This window comes from Bidens hawaiensis, unplaced genomic scaffold (assembly GCF_021521415.1).
Source record: "Bidens hawaiensis isolate Kalapana, Puna unplaced genomic scaffold, B.hawaiensis_p1.1 tig00021834_1, whole genome shotgun sequence".
Taxonomy (NCBI): Eukaryota; Viridiplantae; Streptophyta; class Magnoliopsida; order Asterales; family Asteraceae; genus Bidens; species Bidens hawaiensis.
In genome coordinates this window covers 300,889-320,647 of record NW_027493389.1, presented here as the reverse complement: position 1 = coordinate 320,647, position 19,759 = coordinate 300,889, and the positions used below count along the sequence as shown (strand labels likewise).

Below are 19,759 nucleotides of genomic sequence, written 5' to 3'. Positions count from 1 at the left end.
ATCAATCCAGGGTCGACCATTGACCCCCAAATGCAGTCTCTTGCTTCATTTTATCTTTATTTTTATTGTTGAACTGCTTGCTTATTAGTTATTTCTGGGTGAAATCTTCTAAATTTTAAAGCTTCTTGAAAATCAGGACTTGAAATATTTTTGGTTGGAAGAAGATTAAAAGAATGTGTACATATGATACCAAATCTTCGGAGTACAACTTTTATTAAAAGTAAAAGTCATTTTAAACCACCAAGCAAGGATAAAAAATTCAAAATCTTAGTTATTTTCATCAAAATCAAGTAAGCCGCAAAGGTGACGTTAGAGAACAAATTACAAACCAAAGTTATACAAAATTACAAATAAAGAATCTTAACCAATAATAAACCAACCACTAGTAAGTTCCAAGACACTATGTCTCAAGCATGTATAATTATTAAATAAAAGATTTAACTGTACAGGAGATGAGAAACCTTGAGTATTAGTATAACTTGGATTTACTTAAAGTTATGCAATCCTAGCCTGACGTAATTAACTATGTTTATCTAAAAGAGTCAAAATGAGCTAAAAAATGGGGTAATACAATTAAACTGGTTAAACAAATAATAAATTATGCGTTTTTTTACCTGATGTTAACAATAAATAATATATTAAATATATATGAAATTATTATTTTATTCAATAATACAAATATTTGTAGGTGTTCAATATTGGATTTCAAACCAATTAAACAAGAATCAAACAGAACCAAATTACATTATCCAGTATAACTCTCAGTCATATTCAGTTCGTTTAAAATAAACACCTCTTACTTTTATAATAATAATAATAATCATCATCATCATCGTACTCAGTATATCCCACCAATAGCAAAGCTATGGTAGGGTCTGAGGAGGGTAAGATGTAGACAGCCTTACCTCTACCCCATGGGGATAGAGAGGCTGCTTCCGGTGAGACCCCCGGCTCGATAGTAGTTTTGCATCAAGCCTTGGACATATTACATAAGGCACATAGCACTCAATCATCGGGACGCCGGCTGATTAGTGCATGTACCCTTGTCTTTCGGCTATCAAATAATAATAATAATAATAATAATAATAATAATAATAAAAGTCATTCCAAGTACTAGTAGAGGTGCACAAATCGGGTTTGGGTGTGACCGGGTATTGGAAATACCTGAGTCGGGTTCGGGTCCGAGTATTGTCTCTAAAAACCAAACCCTATGCACCGGGTTCGGGTCGGTCTAGAACCGGGTATTTGAATACCTTATTTTCGGGTATTGAAAAAATCTTATTCTCGAGTTTTTTTTGGGTTTTCTTCCGGGTATAAATTGGATTTTTTTAAAAGGTTGCATTTTTTAGGGGTATTTTCGGGTATTTTAAAGATATTTTTCGGGTATAGATTGAGTATTTGAAATACCCAGTTTCGGGTGTTGGAAACACCCGGTTCTGGGTATAGAACCGGTTCGGGTTTTTGGGAATTACAGGGCACAAATCGGGTCCGGTTCGGGTTTGGGATTTAGTACCGAAATGCATACCTTATCCGTACCCTACGGGTCGGGTACGGGAATTAAAAACCCGAGTATAAAAATTCGGTTCCGGGTTTTTATTTCGAGATCGTTTTTTTTTTTCACCTCGAATGAAAAAGCAACTTGTGTTTGAGAAAAAGTAAATAAATAGTTTAAACACCAGACGGATCCCAAACATCGGGAAGTAGCAGTAGCACACCATGTTATGTTACTTACTATTCAGTACAAGGACGTCAATCTTTGAAAGTAACTTCCTGAATCTGAATAATATATCTATTATCTAATATTCTGATCTTATTATTCCACTTTTTAGTGCGATTCCACCTGTTTCCTCTCATCAATTTCATCCTCCTCCTCCTCTTACCATGGGTTCAAAGCCATGGAGTCGACCAGCTCCCACTTATTATCCACTAGACTCATTTTGGGACACTGGTGATGACGCTCCCGGTCCTCGCTGCGCCCACACGCTCACTGCCATCGCGCCTACCAAAACTCAAGGCCCTCGGTTAATATTATTCGGCGGCGCCACTGCTATTGGCGGTGGACCTTCGTCTCCGGTCCCTGGAATCCGTAGCCATCCATCCTTCTTCATTAATTATTTACTTGATTTACTATAGTTTGTTTAATTATCCCCAAATTGATTGATTAGGTTAAATGTTTTAATTTTAGGGTTAGATGGTGTGACGAATTCTGTTCATGTGTATGATGTTCTCACCAGGAAATGGACCAGGTTACCTTTGTTGTTATTATTATTATTATTATTGATTTTGTTATAAATAGATAATTAATTGGTGAATAATATTCAGAATTCAACCGGCCGGGGAGCCACCGTCACCGAGGGCTGCTCACGCAGCAGCTGTTGTTGGAACTATGGTTGCATTTCAGGTGATTCAAGAGTAGATTTATGTTAAATATATATTAATCACACAATCAAATATATAATGTAATCCATTATTTTTACAATTCACAATGAAAATGTGTGTTGTGTGTGTGTATATAGGTGAGTTAACGTACAAATGAAATTAATGTGCTAATTGTGTAATTACATAATTACTCTACTCGATTCTCACAATTAGCACGCTAATTTCATTTGTATTTGATCCAAACCCTATATATATATAATTTAGGCTTGATAAATTTGTTGTGTTGGTAGGGTGGGATAGGTCCGGCTGGGCATTCGACGGATGATCTGTACGTGCTTGATTTGACCAATGATAAATACAAGTGGCACCGGTAAGGTGGTTAATTGGTGTGGTTAAGTTTATGTGTTTTTAAGGAGTTAGTTGTTTTTGTTGAGTGTTGGTTTGGTTTGGTTTTGTTTTGTTGTTTGCAGGGTGGTTGTTAGAGGAGAGGGGCCCGGGCCTCGGTATGGTCATGTTATGGATTTGGTAGCACAACGGTACCTTGTTTCCGTTAGTGGCAATGATGGTGAGTTTATCATGTCTATGCATGGGGTCCTGGTTTCATATCTGATTGTAAAACCGTGTCCCATATTACTATCTTTAGTATATTGACTTAGAATAATAACATCTTTTTGTTTTTTAGGAAAGAAAGTGCTTCCGGATGCTTGGGCTTTGGATACTGCTCAAAAGCCATATGCTTGGCAGAAACTAAATCCAGAAGGTGATAAACCTTCTGCTAGAATGTAAGTGCATAATTTAGTTGTGACTAACAGTATTCAAATGCCATTTGTCATATGAATTTCATGGCCTTTTTGTTTATCTATCCGTTAAATAGTCAAATAGTTCCTACCATCGTATTAGCCTTTTAAATATATGCTAGTCTTGATCAAAGATTACAATAAGAAAACAAACTTATCGTTACCAAACCAGACAATACCAAAACTAGAATTTTAAGGTTAAAACATACTCAATATAATTATACAAATGAACTTAATAAGTAAGAGTAAATCAGGTCAAATAGTTTTTAAAGTTACAAATGAAGTGTCAAGTCAACTTTGAATGTTTCAAGTTATAGTTTTTGAAACATCAATTACGAATGAACGAACATGTAACTGCATACTTTCAATAAGTGAATTAATGGGCAACCAAGATGTGTAATAAATTGCTGTATTTATTTCTTACGATTTGCAGGTATGCAACTGCTAGTGCCCGTGCAGACGGTATGTTTTTACTTTGTGGTGGAAGAGACATCTTAGGCACGGTATGTGTTACCTTTATCACTTACGTTTAGCATTGTCTTACTAATAACCCAACTTATAAATGTATTGGCACTATAATTTTCGATTTGAATATATGTTAGCACTGTATTGTTATTAAACTATATATATAACTTTGTTAAAACTATTGGTTTTGTGTGTGTATTCTTTGTTTTAAAATACGCAAATTAGGAGGGCATAATGCGTGGTGCGCACAATGTGTTGATGAGATCGCATCGCTGCAGTTGATGCGATGTGATTCCATGATGCATGTGTGATGCTGCTGATGCAACAAATTATGTACTTGACCAGTAACCGAACAAAATTGTACCATTGGTTTTCCAAATCTGATGAAACAGTTCTGGCCATCGACTGAACAAGTTTGATCATCAATTGACAAATCTGACCGTTGATTGAGCAATGGGTTTGACTATTTGAACAATTTAGGCCACAGAGTGAACAAATCTAACCAGAGATGATGAGAATATAGTGTTTAAAAGTCAAAAACATTTTTTAGTGTTTATATATAACAAAAGCCTCACATATGATCGCCTTTTGGGATTAAAACATACTTGAGTGCTACACATTTTATACCAGGTTTGTGTTGAATTTGCAGCCGTTAGCAGATGCCTACGGATTGCTCATGCATAAAAATGGTCAATGGGAATGGACACTTGCACCTGGAATTTCACCGTCACCAAGATACCAACACGCAACGGTAATTTATAATTATTTAATTTGTGTATAACTTGCGCTGAATCATAGTTACATAAATCGCTCACAAACCCACGATTTTCGTATTGGTACGTTGTGTACCTAATCGCAATTCGCCGGCGTTCCGGTCGCCGGAGAATTCGCGACTTCAAATTCCGGTACGTTTCGATCCCTAGCAACCTAAATCGCGATTCAATTGATGCTGGTCCATCGCTTTTATTGATTAAGAATTCGTGATTTTACTGAATTGAAAGAGGAAGACGAATATATAGATGAGGAAGATGGAGAAGAAACAGAGCGGCTGTAATGCAATCTTTGTTATTTAGGGTTTTAAAAGTTATAATTTAACATTAACTCCCTACACTTTCATCCTTAACATTTTAGTCCCTTAAATTAATAAATGTTTACATAAAAACTATTAAAAATGTAAAATTAGTTTGTGTATTCTAATAACTAACTCCCTCTATTCTCACCTGTTTACATTTGATCCTTAATCTTATATATTTATACATAAAAAGTATTAAATTAAATTTATAATGTATATAAATTATAAATAGCTAGTTTTTTATTTGGGTGCATCGAACCCAACTATATGGTACACCATACCGGTTCGTACCGAAATGAACCTACCCCCCTCCGTACCGAATTCGTCTAGCCTAGCGAACCGCGTACCCGAACCGCGTACCCGTACCGAAGCGTACCGCGATTTATGTAACTATGCGCTGAATATTAGTAAAGCTACTTGTGTATAGAATCAATTTGTCATGCAGCTGTAATTAGTAGTTATTTAATTGGTCATTGGTGTATATATCTCACCAGGTGTTTGTCGGGGCTAGATTGCATGTTACAGGAGGTGTTTTGAGGGGAGGTCGAGCAGTAGACGGTGAAGCAGCTGTTGCAGGTTAATTTTATTTTATTAATATTTTATACATATCATAAATTGTAATATAACTGATAATAAAATATATAAATCGTTTTCAACATGAATACATATACAGTTTTGGACACGGCTGCGGGTGTTTGGTTAGATAGACATGGGATGGTGACTTCTACACGCAATAGTAATAGCAAGGGCGGTCAAAGTCAACCCGAAGATTCTTCTTTGGAGCTAATGCGGCGAGGTAGGCATGCCGCTGCATCCGTTGGCGGCCGCGTGTATGTCTATGGCGGTCTTAGGGGAGGTAAGTTTAGTTCCCAAAATACCCTTTGCTCATCAAGCATGTCGTATGTGTGTTGCTGCTGTTGCATAATATTAAATTGTTTCATGTCTTGCAGATGTGTTGTTAGATGATTTTCTTGTCGCGGAGGATCCAATTGATTCTGATTCTCCTATGTTAACGTCTGAAACCGCCTCAAATGTGACGAGTCCGAGGGCTAACAGTTTAAGCCCGTTTGGTCGTATGTCTCCTGACAGTAGACCTGAGAGTCCTTCGTCTGGTGGTTTAAGGTTCGGCCTGCTTTTTCTCTTGTTCTTGTAAGTAGGGGTGTAAATGAGGCAAGCTGAGCCCGAGTTCGGCTCGTTTAGAGTTCTATTTGTAAAGCTCGGCTTGTGAGCAGTTTTTTAAGCTAGCGAGCCGACCTTCTGTAGCTAACGAGGGGTCAACTTGTTTACACCCTATAAAAGTGGCTAGAATAATGTTATCGGAATCTATTATGTATATTTAACATACTCCATCTATGACCTGTTGTAGGTTAAAGTTTGGTAGTCGTGTCATTTTTGACCCTTTCACTTATGCATGTGTCAAAATTGGGCTACTTTTTTTTTCAGTCTTAAACGAGTCAAACTTAAAACGATTTAGCTAACATGGGTCGAAAACGGCTCAACGTCTTTAATATTTTATCCAAAAATTACAATAATTTAGTTTCTTTTCAGTATGAACAAGGATTCTATGGACCGGCTGGCAGAAGCATCTGCAGCTGAAGCACAAGCTGCTAATGCTGTTTGGCAAGCTGCACAGTCACACGGTATGAACCCAGACGAAACACCCATTTCAAACGACCCACAGCAAGCAGAAAACAAATCAGCAAGTAGTGATGACTCGGAGAGAGACGTTAAACTTCACCCGAGAGCTGTATGTGTTTCTCAACCTTGATCTACTGTTTTACAGTTTCAAAAACAAACAAAACTGACAGTCGTCTATTAGTTTGGGTTGGTTATATCAGTTCAGTTTTGTCAGTCATTTCGGTCACGATTCAGTTAATAGATTTTATACACTGCAGGTTGTGGTTGCCAAAGAAACTGTCGGAAACCTTGGTGGTTTGGTCCGACAGTTATCATTAGATCAATTTGAAAATGAGAGTAGACGAATGATTCCTTCTGGAAACAATCTCTCGTATCCAACTAAAAAGTTCACGAGGCAACCGTCACCTCAAGGCTTGCATAAGAAGGTCAAACAACATTTTCATTTCACATATTTCTATTATGCAAATACTGAAATATTATTTGTTATTCATCTTTGCAGGTCATATCTACTTTACTCAGGCCCCGAAACTGGAAACCCCCCGCTAACAGGGGGTTTTTTCTCGATTCTTATGAGATCGGCGAGCTTTGTTATGCTGCTGAACAGTTATTTTTACACGAGCCTGTGGTTCTTCAATTAAAAGCCCCGATTAAAGTGTTCGGTGATTTACATGGTCAATTTGGGGATTTGATGCGGTTGTTTGATGAATATGGATTTCCGTCTACTGCTGGAGACATAACGTATGCTTAAAATCCAGTTTTCATTGTTTAAAACTTTAAATTTGTTGGATTTGAACTGGGCTGAAATTGACTCTTGTTAAACAGATACATTGACTATTTGTTTCTTGGAGATTATGTTGACCGAGGGCAACATAGCTTAGAGACGATTACTTTACTTCTTGCCTTAAAGGTATGCTTACAAGTTATAACCCTGGTTTTGATTTTTTATTTACTTTGTTTTTTTTTTGTTTTCAGATTCAGTATCCCGAGAATGTTCATTTGATACGTGGGAATCATGAGGCTGCTGACATAAATGCACTCTTTGGGTTTCGGCTTGAATGCATTGAGAGAATGGTAATAAGTGATTTCATGTGCCAATTTTGGATCCGTTTAGGGGTAACTGGGTCAAATTATACTATTAGGGGGTGTGCGTGGGTTGGTTTTTGAGTATTTGAAAGTGTTCAGTTTTGATTTTTTAGGTTTTTGGTTTTACAATGGGTTTGGTTCAGTTACGGTGTTACCATTTTTGGTTGAACGTTTTGGGCCAAAAAGAATGGCCTAGAATAATAAATTTTGACCTGAAACTTTAGGGGTAATTTTTTTTTTTTTGATAATTGATAATTCATTGATTACTTTACTACACCTTTAAAACTGAAATTTTTGATCCAGATTATTTATTAGTTTCTTATTGTTTAACTAAAATTCGGGTTTTCCAGTCTGGTTCGGCCTTTTCAGTTTTTGGTTGATAGCAAAACCGAAACCGAACAAGCTGTTGGTTTTTTTTATTGAGTTTGTTTTTTTCAGTTTTGTCACGTCTGTTTAGTTCAGTTATGGCTCAGTTTTTATTCATGCATGCCCCTACTCTATTTTTAACAGATCAAATGTCAAAAAGAATTAGACTGTTATTGTAATAATATTGATTTTGCAATCACATGAATGTACAAAATTCATAAAAGAAATATAAAAAGAAGGGTTTACGGTTTTTAAAATGTTTTTATGGTCTGTGTATAATGTTCAGGGAGAGAATGACGGAATCTGGGCATGGTCGCGGTTCAACCAACTGTTCAACCATCTTCCACTCGCAGCACTGATTGAGAAAAAGATAATATGCATGCACGGTGGCATCGGGCGGTCGATACATTCAGTTGAACAAATAGAGAAGATAGAAAGACCGATAACGATGGATACTGGATCTCTTATTTTGATGGATTTATTATGGCAAGCTTATTATTCATACTCTACTTTTGGTTTTACTTATGAAACCGTGTTTTGAGGTTTTCACTTTTTTGCAGGTCTGACCCTACAGAAAACGATAGTGTGGAAGGTCTAAGGCCAAATGCTAGAGGACCGGGTCTTGTCACTTTTGGGGTATGAAACTAATGTTTTTTTATGAATAAATAGGTCAATCCAAATAAAGTTTAAGGAAAGAGGTAAACTGGTCAAACGGGCGAAAAGTCACCCAAGTAGGGGTCAACTAAAAATCCGATCCAACCTGTTTCAACTTGGCAAACACATTATGTCTCTTATTTTGACCCGTTAATTAGTTCATTTCTGAAACGACATGAACCCAACACGAAATTCGTGAATCTGGGTCTGTTTTGTGTCGGACCCAACACTTTTGGCTAAATGGGTTGTGTTCAGGTTAACTTGGCGGGTTCACAAGTTGACCCATTTTAATCAATTATTTTACCTTTTTAAATGTGTTTTGCGTCATAAATTAAATTGGTTTGGTATTTTATGCTAAAACTTAACTTTAATAAGAAATTGACATATAAGACTTTATGATTAAAATGTAATTGTTTTATATTCACTTGCATTTTTGTCCTAAAGCTGTAGTTTTAAAGTATTAATATGCGAAATAAAAATTGGGTTAAACGGGTTGTTCTCGTGTCAACCCATGAATATATGTATCATGTTCTCAGGCTCATACATGTCATGGCTGACACCATTTTCAGGTTCATGTCATGTTCGGGTCAGATCAGTCAATTTGCCAACACAACCTGTTTAACACACTTAAGATTAATGCGTATATTTTACTTTTGCAGCCTGACAGAGTTACAGACTTCTGTAAAAGAAACAAACTTCAGTTAATTATAAGAGCACACGAATGCGTAATGGACGGGTTTGAACGGTTTGCTCAAGGCCAGTTAATTACCCTTTTTTCCGCCACTAATTATTGCGGTAAGCAGTTTTCGTTTAACAATATTTAACAATCAATTAAACGCAAACACGCTCTAATTATGGTGGTTAAATTATAGGGACTGCAAACAATGCGGGAGCTATATTGGTAATCGGTAGAGGACTCATGGTGGTCCCAAAACTGATCCACCCTTTACCGCCACCACTTTACTCACCAGAAACATCTCCAGAACATGTTCCAGATGACACATGGATGCAGGTAGATTTGATACGTTAAGGTTGTTAAATCAAATGTTGTGAATCTAGTTATTGAATTTATGGAATTTTGTTTGTTTTGGTGTAGGAGCTTAATAATCAAAGACCGCCAACGCCTACCAGGGGTCGGCCCCAGCCTAATCATGACAGGAACTCACTTGCATATATATGATTGGTGATATGATTTGGGATTTTGATTTAAGTTATATAATACACAAGAGATTAAGATCATATTTAGAGTACATAAGGGCTGTTATTTGTTAATAGGTTATTGTTTGTTTTTGATTGTTTGATAAAGTGATGATGAGATGGTTTGTGTCTCATAATATCTAGGATTTTTTTTCATGTGATTTGAATAGCTCCTACATTTAAAATGTGGACACTTAATCATAATCTTGGGATAGATGCTTAAACATAGTAATTAACTAATTTCACCTAAATGTAACATTGCAAGGCTATTTTATATGTTTAAAATCATAGCAGAATCATGGAGAATATATTTTTTCAAAAATGCTAGTTTAAAATCTTTTACTACCTCCACTATCAAACTGGATATATATACAAAAAAAGAAATTTTATTGAACTCAATATAAAGAAAATAATACAACTGTCATTTTGGCTAAATAAGGTAAAACCTACTATTCGGGTATGAGTCACACACACTTAATTTCATACAGATAAATAATGAGACTATACACACAATCACATCAGTAACTACCAACCTAACAACATTGTCAAAAATTATATGTATAACATGATGTGTTAGATACTTAGATTGGCAAGCGACTAATATGCCAGCAGACACCTTCAACAGATGTTTTGATATAATCACTTCAATTAAAATTTCAATTTTACAAACAAAACGCATTATTGCATAACCTTTAGGCCTGCTTAGCGCCTTTCCAAAGTAAACCTAAAAAAAACCTTTGCTTTGGGAAGTAAGGACCGAGTGAAAATGAAAAATGTCCGCTAACGCCCACGGAAGAAGATCTCTTTTAGATCAGCAACGAATGTCTTGTATCAAATTCTACAAACCAAACATATAATCACATAAAACAAAATTCCAATTCTAAGTAATTTTACAAACCTAACAAATAAAAACTAGAATTCAAATTCCATTTAACTGAATTCTAGCATACTAAACACCCTTTTAAGTGGTTAAATTGTATCCAAGTGGTTTCAAAACACCAAATCCGTTAGGGATCAACGTGTCACTATTACAGAATCAAAACTTTTAGGGTGTACAAATAACCTATGACCATCTAACAGCTATCTATATTGAACCAAACAAAATTCTCTAACTCAACCAACATATCTAATTGAATCAAACAACTTATAAGGTAAATAAATAGTGCCATCTCTTAAAAACACCAATAATACAACAATAATCAATATAAAAAAACATAATTTTTATAACTTAAGGCAAACAAAACTTGGGCTTTTTGAAACCAATAACATCTTCTAATGACAAAAAAACACAATCATACTCTGTTACCATTCATCTCCTCCCTGCAATCTTCAACAACGGCGAGATCATACCTTGTATTTCCTGCAAAGATTCTTGAATCCTGATCTCCTCCACAACCAACCGCTTAAGATACCTAACATAAACCTTCAACTCATCCGACCCATTAATATCATCCACTCGGTATTCCACAACTTTCTTCGCTAACACAATCAAAACACCTGCATACCTCGGCACCGTACAATACTTATGTAAAAACCCCAACAACAAACCGAGCTCATCCGTTCCCAAATTCAACACACATTTCATCAACTTCTTTCTCGACACCAGTTCTTCAATAACCGCCACTACGTTCTCAGGGTTTTTAGCCTGTAACGCAGACACCAAAGCTTCTTTATGATGAAACTTCTTTAGTAACTTATCATGTTCCGCAAGCTTCACTCTTTTCGGTCTCATTATCAAATAATCCCCTTTCGAAGGCTTCTCGCTTTGACCACGGCTAAAGTAACGAAAGTAAGACGGTCTTAACACCCTCTTTTCCGGCTCGTCTACTGCTCCAAAACCTATGTAATTCCCCCACTCGCCTTTAACCGGTTCAACCTTACCAACAGTCTTTCGTTTCCCGGCAAACAGAACCCCGTTAGCAGACCCAACTACACGAGTCGAACAATCGGGTGAGAACGCAACCGATGTTAATGCCGCAGGGTATCTTTTCGAAAACGTGACCTTTAACGTTGAGTAATCAAACACTTTCAAATACCCGTCTAACGAAACACTTAATATTCGACTTTGATCTGTGAAATTCGGGCTGTCGGTACCGATTCTACCCACGCAGAGCGACGTCACCGTCTTATTATGCTTTTCCATCGAATACAACAACTTCCCACCACCGATCACGTCCCAAATTTTAACAACGCTCCCACCCGCAGTCGCGATTAACCCACCCGACGGTAAATAAATCACATCCTCAACCGGAGCCCCGTGATTAACCGTCAACATTGACCCTTTATTAACCCGAACATCCCAAACCCTAACGGTATGATCATACGAACCCGTAACAAACATATCATCGCTCGCGGGCGACCCATCGCCACACCGAACATAATCCTTATGACCGATTAAATCATATTCCTTTACTCCCTTCACAATATCCCAATACTTAACTACGGCATCATCGCCACCGGATAACAAATGAAGCTTATCGACACGCGGGTACCCGACAAAATGAACCGGGCGTGTATGCTCTCTAAGGGTTCGGAGCGCAACCCGTTTTTTGACATCGAAGACTTGGATCGAACCGGAGTGTGAACCGGCGGCGAGTAATTGGCCGTCGGACCGGAAGGAGGCTGACGTGGCGACGTCTTTGAAGTCTTTGATGGTGGATTTGGGTTGGAGGGTTTGGGATGAGAAGATTGTGACGGTGGCGGAGTGTGTGGCGGCGAAGTGGTGTGGGTGAGATGGTGAGAAGGCGAGTGAGGTTATGGATGAGACTAGGGTTTGTGTTTCTTTGGGTCTGAAGGATTCCCAGTACTTGGTTTCTGGTGGTGATGATTTTGTGCTGGTGGGTTTAAGTTTGGGTTTCACGGCGAAGGTTTTTACGATGGGGTCTGATGGATCGTTAATCGCCATTGAAGGTGTTGAAGAAGAAGAAAACGCAGGCTGTTGGTTTAGGGTTTTAGGGTTTTGGTTTGATTTTTGTTTATATGATGAAGTATCTTTGGGCTTTTGTTATTTTAGCCTTTTAGTTTGAGAACTTGTGCGCCATGCTTGCGGTGCACGCATATAATGTATATATGTGTGAACCTTCGGGTGGGCAAAAGTAAAATTGCACTAATTTTAAAGTTATTTTACTAATCTCATGAAAATAACTTTAAAAGTGGCGGAAGGTTAATCAGGCATCATGTGGTGGCGTTGATAGCCGAAAGACAATGGCACATGCACCAATCAGCCGGTGTCCCGATGATTGAGTGCTATGTCCAAGGCTTGATGCAAAACTACTATCGAGTCGGGGGTCTCACCGGAAGCAGCCTCTCTATCCCTATGGGATAGACGTAAGGCTGTCTACCTCTTACCCTCCTCAGACCCTACCATAACATTGATATTGGTGGGACATACTGAGTACGATGATGATGATGAGTTTGAGAACTTGTAGTTTGGCCAATATATAGCGGTTGTCGCTTTTATCCGAAACCCAACCCAAAAAACACGTGTCTGAACCCGAACTTACCCAACCTGAAAAACACAAATCCGAGAAAAGGCTAACACAAACCCAAACCGAAGTAATTAGGGTTGGTTCTCGGGTTTGATTTATAAAATTTGGGTCAACCTGAATAAAGTTTAAGTTTTGAAATTAAATATATTTTTGGGTCAACCTGAATAAAGTTTATTGTTAATTTATGTTTTCAGTTTATTACTAACCGTAATCGAACAACCAAATCACACCCGATAGAAGACGATTATGGTTCGTGTTAGTTTTACTCTTCTTTTGGAATGTTTTATCAAGTAATATTGCTTTATTATTTGATTATTTTCTTACGGGCAAAGAATAACATGTGGTTTTAATTTTAACATTGTAGTTTTTAATTTTTTTTTTGTTTTTTGTTTTGTTTTCTAGGATACTCGAAACCCGATTAACTCAACCCGAAAAAAACCGAACCCGAAAGTCTGTGAGAGATTCGGGTTGGGTTTCGGGTCAAGATTTAAAACTTTGAAAGCTGAAGAACCCAACCCGAAAAACCCGAAACCCAAAAAACGAACCCGAAGAACACCCCTAGCCATAGTCGATTAGGGTTGTTCACGAATCGAACTCAAGTTGAACCAGGGTGGGATCGAGCTCGAGCTAGAAGTTAGTCGAGGCAGCTCGGGTCAATCTCCAGCTTGAAGTTACACGAGCCTAAGATCGAGCAGAGCGATGACCTGGCCAAGCTTGGGTCGAGATTGGCTCGATTACAAAATTGAGCCAGCTTGACTCATGTTGTTTCAAATCAAGTGTTTTAACTATTAATTCGAGTTTTTATCGAGTGAGCTATGAGCACGAGCTTTTTGAATAGCCCTATTAAGTCGATGTAGTGTAATCGGTTTCTGGTCGCAGTCCAAACCTGTGAAGAGCCTGATGAAGCCCGAGAATACCTGTCGGCTAGAATTTTTAATAAATTCTAATATTTTATCGAATTGCGTGGTTAGCTAAACATCATAAACGAATATAGAGCAATGATTCAATTTCAATCAGCACAAACTGGTTAAATTGGTTCACATCCATCTTTATCTTATGTTCATCATCAGGATTCGAAATGGAAGAAGGATGTTTATCTGGAGTTCACGTTCAGGCTTCCATCGGTTCGTGTTCGTCATCAAGTTCTTCAAATGACATAAACCACTCCAATCAACAAGCTCGGCATAAACTTGTAACTTGAATATATACGTTAGGGCCATCGAGTGCGCATTATGTAATCATGAATCCAAGTATGCATTTTGCTCGTAGAATGTAGTTTCAAATGGGTTCAAGTAATACCTCTTACAAAAAGAACAATTTTGAGCAACTTCAGTCTAACGAGAATTCGTTTCTTAATGATTTTATGACCATAGTTCATATGTATGATAATCAGTGGGATCAGAAATTTATCAGATATGACGTCGAAGAGAATACAAGTTTTTCGATATATTTGCAAGGTAGAAGCTTAAATACATCTCTAGTAGGCTACAAGCCCTTTGGTGTGTACTCTTTTTATTGATATTCATAATTTGTTACAAAACGTATACTAGGCCCGGCGGGGACCTGCAGTATACTAGGCTGCTCGAGATAAGATCTGTTAAATCGGTACAAATCCGACCCAACCTGCATATCCAGAGTAACCGAAAACCAATCCATCACTTAATGGTCCCTTCGTCTCAGGTTTTGATATTTCGCATTTTCTCTCTCATTCTCAGGCCGGTCCAAGTAATTAGCATCATTATAAACTAAACTAAAAAACATGATAACTAATATAAGAGTGAATCCACTGACTCAACTCCTTGTACCCACAATCATGTAGCAGATGAAGTAGTAATTGATAAACCAAGCATAAAATCACAATCATGCGCAATTCAAACTAAAATAAATAACCACGATTAAAAGTCGAGTATAAATACACAGACATGCACAAAACACAGATAAGAATGTGCATACACGATTATGGTCAACCCTCCCATACGCAAACCATGTACCTCTGTCACCACGCCACAACCAACAAACCTGATTGGTTGAACCAAACATCAAGACGCAAGACCAATAACTTCAACCAGATGCTGCCATGGATTCTATTAGGAGCTGGTAACCTTCAGGTACGGTTGCCTGTGCGCGAACGCACCCGGCTAATGCTGGAACATCAGAATTCACATCAAGAAACCTTCCTAGTAACAGCAGTAAATGAAAGTCAGATATTCTCTTCACGAAAGGAAGACTCTTGGTACGATCCAAATGGGTCTTTAAGGTTCTCATTGTGATCACTGTGTTTCGATTTTCAACTGGAAATGTTGATGATAGCGGACCCTGCAAAAGAAGGCGTGTTAATAATACAGAAACTTAACTATATGAATAGTGTCCGTGTGTGATTCTGTTTGAAGTTGCAATACTAGGTTAATAAGATGTTTAGACCTGTAAACGAACCAAACGTTCAGTAAACTGTTCGTGAAACGTTCGGCGGGAAGTTCGTTAATGTTCGTTTATTTAATATACGAACGAACGAACATGAACAAAAAATTTGTGTTCGTTTAATTAAAAGAATGAACATGAACGCATGTTTCATTCGTTCATTTATGTTCGTGAACGTTCGTTTGTTTATTTATTTATGTTCATTTATGTTCGTTTACATATTAATAGAAAATAATTAAATATTTCTTAACGAGCCATCTAGTTAATGGTTTTCACTTTTCACATACTAAAACTTTAAATTTACATTTATTATAACAAAAACAATCATATTTTGAATATAAAATCGTACATTAAATTTCCTTTTTACATGTAAATAAATTTTGGCATAAAACACCTAACCAATGATTTACTATATAAAACATTTTGAAAAAAAATGAAAAAATGGGTTGCTAGTTGACCCAAAACACAATCCGTTTAGCTAATGGGTTCGCGGGTCCTTCCAAAAAAACTGATGTAAACCCATTTATATCGAACCCAAACCCGAGAATTTCGTGCCAGCTTAGTGTCATGTCAGAAATTCACGCCCCTACTTAAAGGCTACTCGTCTAGCTTTATGTTAACAGATATTAGTGAGGCGCATAAGTTTTTTCTAACGGATTCTATGGTTACCTAAAATAAGCCTATTCTTATATAAAACATTACCGAAACAAATATGCAAACAAAGCAATAAATGATCAAATAAAACATCAAGAACCTGATGATCAAAGATCTTGACAACGACAAGAAAGAAATCATTATCCACCTCCCTAGTATCCTTCCCACCAACCACCACATCCTTCTTCATCTTCGACAGCTTCGGGTCCGCATCCTCCGCAACCTCACTCTCAAACCACCCATCGTTAAACAACTTCACACACAAATCACTCATCTGAAACGCCTCGAAATGCACATCCGCACCACCGTCCTCATTCACCTCCAGCTTCACCACCACAGTCACCCACTCCTTCAACTCACTCTCCGCCTGCAACTCCACCGCCTGCAAAACCTCTCTATTCGACAAAGTACAATCCTTTTTCGTCTGCCCGATCGTTTGCGTAAAAATAAACCCCAATTTCCTCATCCCTAACCCCAACGCAATCGCTTCCACGATCCTCTCCTCATCCTCATCCCTAAACAAAGCCAAATTCTCCTCCGTCCCTTGCTGCGGCGGCTCGTAAATGAAATCCACCTCCAGTTTCCCATCATCCGACACCGTCCCGTACATAAACCCGCCCCGCTTCACCGCAAAAGCCAAACTTTCATTCACATAATGCTGAAACCCGTTCGCAGCGTCTCGATCGAACGAAACCGAGTCGCAATTAGGGTTTTCTTGGCGGGTAATTCGCATTTGTTTTGCAATTAAATCATCCATGGTCATCTTCCGGCCGAATGATCCGGCAGGGGCGAATTTAGGGCCGGCGATGGTGCGTTCACCGTCGTAGGAGAGGAATATTATTGAGCCATGGGTGATTCCGAGATTGGAGATTAGGGTTTGTGGGTTTGACATGTCGGTGAATTGGGCGATTTCGGATGGTGATTTGGCGAGTAAGAGAGATTGGTTTGTTGATATGGTTTGGTTATTGACTGGGACTCGGAGTTGTGATTCGATTAGGATTTTGAGATGGGCGATTGTGATATTGGGGCTGTCGATCTGTAATCGTTCGATTCCGTCGCGGCTGCGGATTCTGATCAACATACTGTCGTGGGATTTGAATGATGATGGTGAATTGATTATTATGATGGTGATAATAATAATATGTTGAATGAGTGATGGAAGAATTTGAAGAAGATGAAGATCTCTTGGAGAAGAAGAAAGATGAAGGAAGTGAGTTTTATACTTTTATTATTATTATTATTATGCGATTGATGAAGTGGTGGTGGTATTCGTGTTTTGTCAAGTTAAGAATCATAGGAGTGTTAAGTTTGGGCCAAGTTTTTGTTTGGGCCTTGGTTAATATTTTTAGTTCATTTGAATTTTGAAACCCATGTTTATTTAAGATGTGATTTTATATGATGATTTGATTTTTGATAATGGAAATTGTAATGAGAGGGTGGCTTTATGGAGTTATACTCGATTCTTTTTTTACATCTCAGTATCTCACCGGGCAACAATATCTCCATCAGTGTGGCGACTCACACATCAATTAACGTCTGGACGATATTGATATTGGTCTTGGTTTTGGATTTGACTAACGCATGCACCTTTGGGGATGACCTAATCCTCAAAGGGAGCTTGTTGAGCATTTTGACCGTCTGAAAGAGATTAAGATTGTTGTTGTTGCAACGTGCTTATCTTACTCTTACATATTTTAGTAATACTATTGTCGTCCACTAGGTAATAACCATATTGAAGACTTGCTTCAATGGTCCCTGTTATTGGAAAGACTTCCCTACGTCAAATCATGGTTGACTATGTTAAGCACATATTTAATACTTTATTAGTGTATGTGCATATTTAATTTTATATCATTAATATTGACTAAGCGCATAAATGTGCAAGGGCATTATAAGTGGGCATCTCACCATAAAGGACACTATCTACACATCATTAAACGGCGTCGTAGTTTATCGGTACATTAATGACACTATGAGGGTTGTGCACACATAATCCTCGAGAGTGGCAAACACGTATAAATGGACCAAAACTTGATGCCACTAATGATTTTCACATCATCGTATCATACTCTCCATTCTCTTCATCGTGAACACTGTAGAAACTTTGTAATTTTCTTCAAAAATTTTCCATAGCTTGAAATTTGTTTAATAGCTAACATCGTATTCTTTTGTTGTAGAATGAGGAGAAGAGACATGAACCACTATTTCCGAGCCTTTTGAGAATATACACATACAAAGGTCAATGGGAGAGTCTTTGTCTGAACGACATTTCCCTTTGTGTAAAGGTGCATGAAATGGTCTGTTTATAACCAAAATCAATTATATTTTTATCTGATTAGTCACTACATAGCGTTCGTGTCATCACTCGTGGCAACTATCAGGACTTTTATTAACTAGCATTTAAGTTGCCGGATTTTTCATCAACGAACACTTGAATATTTGTTCTTCCTTAAACCAAAATAAAGGTAATGAGCGACTTAGTAAAAATTATGCTAATTCGAATCCTGACACGGCAGCCGTTGATGACCCATAAATATGGTTGGAGAGTGTTAGAGGCCGGAAGAGGCATCTTGATATATGAACTAGAAGTGGTTAAAGCAAAAAACATGGAGGTGAAGACACCAAATGTAGAGGCGATGGTACATAACCGGGCATGAGACACGAAGGTGGATAGGCTAAAGAAAGAGATAGAGTCCAACCAACGGATGATGAATTCGCATAGACGTAGCATGGAAGATCTGCTAAGTAGACAATGTACAGTCATGATTGACATTTCCCCCTTCCGAACTCTATCTCTTGTTTATCTAGATTTATTTTATATATATATAATTTTAAAAATATTTTTTATTCTAATTAGAGTTTTTTTTTTCACAAATCAGGATATATATTATACTACGTTTTGTAATTGTTTGCTTCTAAAATTCATGAATTATTTTTTATATGTTTAGGAAATTCAATATATTTATTATCACTATTTATCAGAAAAATGAATATTACTGACAGATTATCAAGATAATTTTCATCGGTAATGTCTTTGTTGACAAGTATTCCGTATTCAACAGAAAACATCTAATGACAATGGCTACATTGTAAAAATAGTCGGTAAATCGTCGCTCGATCATAGCCTGTCAGTATCCGTCATAAATCAAATTATCCAAACCCTTATTTTCAAATTAGCAACATATTTTCAAAGGATGAGATCATGACTGAAATTCATTAGTTTTGTTGTTACTTGTTACAAATTACTATAAAACAAAACAAAAGTCAAATCATGCACGGAAACACTTAACATGTATGCAATATATCAATCGGAGTGCATAATATTTATTCATTGACGTGTCTTGGTATTTTATATATATATATATATATATATATATATATATATATATATATATATATATCATTAAATCATAAGAAAATGAATTATATATTATATTCTGGTAAGCAATTACATCGTATGCCTTTAATCATTTGCACTTGAGAAATTATGATTTTACTCATTTTACATGAAGAAACAAATAAATATAAACAGAAGCAACCTTTTATTA

At 37.2% G+C, this 19,759-nt stretch overlaps 3 protein-coding genes across 3 annotated transcripts; 1 reads left to right on the top strand and 2 right to left on the bottom strand.

Annotated features, from left to right (window-relative positions):
* Nucleotides 1-1,857: 1,857 nt before the first annotated feature.
* On the top strand, nucleotides 1,858-9,847 carry LOC143564226 (serine/threonine-protein phosphatase BSL1-like). Its single transcript, XM_077051569.1, has 21 exons — nucleotides 1,858-2,086; nucleotides 2,186-2,246; nucleotides 2,323-2,401; nucleotides 2,670-2,749; nucleotides 2,850-2,944; nucleotides 3,062-3,161; nucleotides 3,610-3,679; nucleotides 4,291-4,392; nucleotides 5,208-5,289; nucleotides 5,387-5,569; nucleotides 5,664-5,835; nucleotides 6,262-6,460; nucleotides 6,609-6,776; nucleotides 6,851-7,089; nucleotides 7,174-7,258; nucleotides 7,324-7,422; nucleotides 8,087-8,286; nucleotides 8,361-8,436; nucleotides 9,114-9,249; nucleotides 9,327-9,466; nucleotides 9,551-9,847. The coding sequence occupies exons 1-21, from the start codon at nucleotides 1,882-1,884 to the stop codon at nucleotides 9,632-9,634; spliced, it is 2,655 nt and encodes an 884-aa protein (XP_076907684.1). The 5' UTR covers nucleotides 1,858-1,881; the 3' UTR covers nucleotides 9,635-9,847.
* Nucleotides 9,848-10,832: 985 nt separating this feature from the next.
* LOC143564223 (protein SLOW WALKER 1-like) lies at nucleotides 10,833-12,571 on the bottom strand. Its single transcript, XM_077051567.1, has one exon. It carries the CDS (start codon nucleotides 12,554-12,556, stop codon nucleotides 10,961-10,963), a length of 1,596 nt encoding a protein of 531 aa, XP_076907682.1. The 5' UTR covers nucleotides 12,557-12,571; the 3' UTR covers nucleotides 10,833-10,960.
* A 2,373-nt stretch (nucleotides 12,572-14,944) lies between these two features.
* Nucleotides 14,945-17,425, bottom strand: LOC143564224 (NPL4-like protein 1). Its single transcript, XM_077051568.1, has 2 exons — nucleotides 16,312-17,425; nucleotides 14,945-15,455 (listed from the first exon to the last, which is right to left on the bottom strand). Exons 1-2 carry the CDS (start codon nucleotides 17,290-17,292, stop codon nucleotides 15,201-15,203), a joined length of 1,236 nt encoding a protein of 411 aa, XP_076907683.1. The 5' UTR covers nucleotides 17,293-17,425; the 3' UTR covers nucleotides 14,945-15,200.
* Between the last annotated feature and the right edge of the window lie 2,334 nt (nucleotides 17,426-19,759).